Source organism: Bison bison, unplaced genomic scaffold, assembly GCF_000754665.1.
Source record: "Bison bison bison isolate TAMUID 2011002044 unplaced genomic scaffold, Bison_UMD1.0 scf7180017864364, whole genome shotgun sequence".
In the NCBI taxonomy this organism is placed as follows: Eukaryota; Metazoa; Chordata; class Mammalia; order Artiodactyla; family Bovidae; genus Bison; species Bison bison.
In genome coordinates this window covers 6,299-11,788 of record NW_011494936.1, presented here as the reverse complement: position 1 = coordinate 11,788, position 5,490 = coordinate 6,299, and the positions used below count along the sequence as shown (strand labels likewise).

General features: G+C 37.9%; 1 protein-coding gene across 1 annotated transcript in view; it reads right to left on the bottom strand.

The window, feature by feature from the left end:
- Positions 1–1,155, bottom strand: part of SRI (sorcin) — a 22,805-nt gene extending 21,650 nt beyond the window's left edge. The window contains exon 1 of the mRNA XM_010855349.1: positions 1,067–1,155. Coding sequence (XP_010853651.1) covers positions 1,067–1,072 — 6 coding nt within the window. The 5' untranslated portion in view covers positions 1,073–1,155. The remainder of the gene's footprint in view (positions 1–1,066) is intronic.
- Between the last annotated feature and the right edge of the window lie 4,335 nt (positions 1,156–5,490).

Sequence of the window (5,490 nt, the reverse complement as noted above, 5' to 3'; positions counted from 1 at the left end):
TCTCAGAAAGTAACTTGCCTGTTTTCATATCATGGGAAATCAATGGCAAATCTGAAAAAGGAATCTGGGTGAATTAATTCTCATGTCTGTATTTTGCTAATAAAACACAAATTGTGATACTACTCTTATGGTAAGCAAAGGATCAGTGCTCTTACACACTGAGAAGCATCAGTTTGTCAAGTATCTGTGGCTTCTTCCCAGGTGGCTCAATGGTAAAGAATCTGCCTGCTACTGCAGGAGCTGAAAGAAATGCAGGTTCAATCCCTGAGTGGGGAAGATCCCTTGAAAGAGGAAGAAATGGCAACCCACTCCAGTATTCTTGCAGGGATAATCCCATGGATGGAGGAACCTGGAAGCTACAGTCAATGGGGTTGTAAAGAGTTGGATACGACTGAGTGACTGAGCATGTATACACGAGTGTCTAAGACTCTGTATGGAAAAATCAATCTAATTATCTCAGTCTAAAACATATTATCAGAAGTGCTACAGGTATCTTAGCATCAACTCATGACATTCTTTGATGAATCTACTAGAATTACTGTTCTATGAAGCAACTTCTACTGTTTTCATTTTATTAAAACGGGAGAAATAACTTTAACTTAGACCCAATTTTCTCAGAGCAAAAAAAAAAAAAGCTTTTCTCTTGGTAAATTAGGGAAATTTGGGAGAACTAAATTCTCTTGAAAGCCAAAGCTGCGTATAACTTAATATTCTATTAGTCTATGCTAATATTCTCAATGGAGAAATCCAATTGTCATTTCTGTATACCTTTAAAAATCTCAAGATTGAGAACACATTTTTCTATTTAAAAATAATTTTGTATACTATATTTGTTCATTTCTGTGCTTCATTATTAAATCTTAGTTCCCAAAGAGCATTTAGATGATATTTTATAAAAATTTTAGCTCCCCAGGAGTGTTTAGATATTTTATAAACTTGGCATATTCTCAGCCAAAAACAATGAGTTAATAGAATTTCATAGATCAGGAACTTCCATATTTTTTTTAATCAGTAGAATTAGAATGTTGCGTTACAGAACTAACCTCACATACATATCTCTACTTACCTGCATCTTGATGTGAGGTCTTAGATGCAGAAACTCGTAATTCTTAGAGGAGCATATCCTTGCTGGATGGTCAAAGAGAATGATCAGGAAGTATAAATTGTAACAGCAGATTCATCACATTGCCCTCTTGATCCTTGGCAATCAGTAACCAACAATAAACATATTTGACAATGTAGGCAGTTTTCCCTTTGGCCCCAGAGAGGTCCTCTATGAAACAGGTGTGTTTCAGTATTAGAACATATTACCTTAGCTAAGGCAGATAGGAGTCAACAGCAACAGTATACATAGCCCAGTGTTTGAGAATCATTGCCCCCATCAGAGACTTCCAAAGACTTTCAGAGCTGTGTATTGCATCAGCAATGTGTGGGAGTTGGCCAGAGAGAGCCAATCTTCAGGAATTTTTCCAGACCATTGTTAAACACTGCCAATATTATAAGTTAAAAATTTTAGCTTACTGAAAACAAAGCTATTAAATAATCCCAATGCATCACTTAATTATTTTTCTATACTTAAACTATGTAATGGGGGTAAGGTTGGACATTAATTTCCAACTGCAGGCTTGATCATATTTTGTCCATTAGTAGCTTGAAATAGGCCATGGGGGGAATATTTACTCCATGGATATCAACTTGTACTTACAAATAAGAGATTGGTTTATTGTTTTATTGTTTATCTATTCTAAACTTGGGAGTCAGCAGGTTGGAGAAAATTTCATGTGTTAACTGTAAGTCTGGAGTAGACATGCAACAAAACAAAACACCAATCTCTAATTTGTGTGTGTGTGTGTGTGTGTGTGTGTGTGTAGTCGGCTGTGTCTGACTCTTTGAGACCTCATGGACTGTAGCCCACCAAGCTTCTCTGTCCATGGGGTTTTCCAGGCAAGAGTACTGGAGTGGGTTGCTATTTCCTTCTCTAGTGGATCTTCCCAAACCAGGGACTGAACCTGTGTTTCCTGCATTAGCAGGCAGATTCTTTACCCCTGAGCCACCAGGGAAGCCCATTTTGAGGGTGATTGTTTAACAGTAAATCATATATCTGAACTGGCAATCATTTATTGAGAAAGTGTTATTGCAACTTTGTCCATCATTGTCCATTTCAATCACAAGTTTCCTATGGATAAAAGAATCTTGTAAAACTAACAAAAACATTCTTTGAGAATCAAGTGGCTGTATGAAATTGACAATAAAATGTACTATATATTGCATCATTATTTATAAATTGTCTGCTGCACATCCTTTATATCATCAGTAAGTGAAAGTGAAGTCGCTCAGTCGTGTCCGACTCTTTGCAACCCCATGGACTGTAGCCTACCAGGCTCCTTTGTCCATGGGGTTTTTCAGGCAATAGTACTGGAGTGGATTGCCATTTCCTTCTCCAGGGGATCTTCCTGACCCAGGGATCGAACCCAGGTCTCCTGCATTGTAGACAGATGCTTTACCGTCTGAGCCACCGGGGAAGTCCTATATCAGTAAAGCTTGTAATAATTTAATATGCGTGTATATGTGCATATTTTTTTTTCTTGGAGAGCCAGTTGTTAAACATTTACCAGTATATCACTGACTGCCGTCTAAAGGGAAAGAGAGTATCCTTTGCACTCAAGGAGTTACAGAACTATTTCTGAGTTTGAGGCTGGGAACTTAACATGGATTGCCAAACCTAAAGTAGGATGGCATGGGATTTTTAAGCACATCTAGGGAAAATTTCCTTCCCAGGTGGTGCTAGTGGTAAAGAACCCACCTGCCAATGCAGGAGACATAAGAGATGAAGGTTCTGTCCCTAGGTCGGGAAGATCCCATGGAGGAGGGTGTGGCAACCTATTGCAGTATTCTTGCCTGGAGAATCCCATGGATAGAGGAGCCTGGTGGGCTGCAGTCCATGTGGTAGCAAAGCATTGGACATGACTGAAGCGACTTGCACAGGCAAAATTTCAGCAGTTTGTCTTCAGGGCCACTGCCTGCGCCTTTCTGGTCTTTTCTTCTTGGATCTAGAGCAGCTATCCAGGACTTACAGGTGTCCTTCTTATGCCTCTGTGTCTGTCCAAAGTCCTTACTTCACAGTTCAGCCCTCCCTGAAGAGTTCTTGAGCTTTTAAATCATCGTCATGCCCTATTTATTTATTTTTATTGACTATGTTGTTAGCTGTTTGTCATAAATAGTTTTTATTATGTTGAGATGTTCCCTCTGTACCTACTTTGGTGAGTTTTTATCACGAATGGATGCTATACTTTGTCAAATGCTTTTTCTGTATCTGCTGAGATGATCATGTGATTTTTATGCTTTCTTCTGTTCATGTGGTGTATCACGTTGATTTGCAAATATTAAACCATCCTTGAATCACTGGACTAAATCACATTTGATCAAGGGTGAATGATCCTTTTTGTATATTGATAAATTCAGTTTGCTAATATTGTGTAGAACATTTTTGCATCTATATTCATCAGAGATATTGGCCTTTAACTTTTTTTTGGTAGTGTCTTTGTCTGGTTTTGGTATCAGGGTAATGGTCGTCTCATAGAATGAATTTGGAAGTAACCTATTTATATTATCATTAATAGAATATGAGAGCATTTAAGTCTTTTATAGAGAGGTGTGTAGGTTGTACAGTGTTATTGCATATCTCTCCCTCTATAGAACTGGACTGTAGACTGAGTTGTTAAAGTGATTATCCTTAGGTGTTGAGTTTGTGGACATTTTAATTTAATTTTCTTTGTGTATAAATTGTCATATTTTTAAATGACCATTAAAAGCAAAGAAGAGTCCTCTTAATGAAAACAAAAAATACCCAATAAAGTTTGTAACGTTAACAAGATCCTACCATTAACAAAATAAAAGACCACATACAAACTAGAAAAGATAGTTGCAACATCTTTAGTAATGGGTTTATATCCTACACAAATATAAATCATTAAAATGAATCATTAAATTATTAAATAATTAAAATTAATAATTAAATTATTAAATATAAATTATTAAAATGATCAAACATGTGTTTGATTGAAATTCATCCTGTCCTTTACCTACTCTGCATTTTGACATACCACCCCCTCATATATAATTCTATATGCACATACACACACACACCCTGCCCTTATCAACCCACACCCACTCTTACCTATAATCCTATATCTACACATACACACCCTTGCCCACAGATACTTACTCTCACAAACCTATATCTATACAGATCCACACTTGACCACACCTACCTACCCAACAATTTGATGTCACATTTACCAAAGGCTTATAAACTATCTTAAATGAATGGTTAACCCAGATCCCTGGTTAATGATTAAAGCTGGAATTATGAAACCACCCTTTGGTTTACAGATAGTTTTAAAAGATAAAGTGATTTAAGAAGATCTAACTGTTAGCAATTTCTAAGTCCTAAAAACTCAGGTCACCTGAGGCTCTATCCAGTGTCCTCCCATTTATACCTTACCTGTCTATACACATCTGCTTAAATAAGACCTGCGGCTGCGATAATGTCTTTAGTGAATGCTTCTCTCAATTTGAAACTGAGATGTAAAACAAAAGTGAGACACATATGTCCCGTGGTAATAGATTCCCCGATAACCATTGCATCCTGGTGATGGTTGTCTGGAGCTTCCCAGGTGGCTTAATGGTAAAAAATCTGCCTGCCAATGCAAAAGACATGGGTTCCATCCCTGGGTTGGAAAGATCCCCTGGAGGAGGAAATGGCAACCCGCTCCAGTATTCTTGCCTGGAAAATTCCAAGAGCAGAGAAGCCTGGTGAGCTGCAGTCCACAGGGTTGCAAAGAGTCAGACATGACTTAGTGACAGAGCATGCACACATGATGGTTGGTTTAATATATATCCAGAATATATAAAGAACTCTTACAGTCCAATAACGAAGAAAAACCCTCAAATGACCCAACTGAAAACTGAGCTGAGAACTTGACCATTTTTCCAAAGAAGAAATTCAGATGACTAATGCTCAGCACCATTAGTCATCAGGGAAATTAAAATCACACCCACAGTGAGATACTACCTCACACCCATTAGGATGGCCATTATCAAAAACCAGACCATAGCAAGTGTTAGCCATTATGTGAGAAGAACCCTTGTGCACTGTTGGTGGGATTATAAAATGGTGTATGGAGATACTTAAAAACATTAAAACTACCATATCATTCAGCCATCTTATTTCTAGGTATATATCCAAAATAATTGAAGACAGAATCTCCAAGAGATATTTGCATACCCTTGGACAGCAAGGAGATCAAACCAGTCAATCTTAAGGGAGATCAACCTTGAATATTCACCAGAAGGACTGATGCTGAAACTGAAATTCCAGTATTTTGGTCATCCGAACAGACAACTCGTCAGAAAAGTCCCTGATGCTAGGAAAGATCAAGGACAGGAGAAGAGGGCGTCAAAGGATGAGATGGCTGGACAGCATCAACA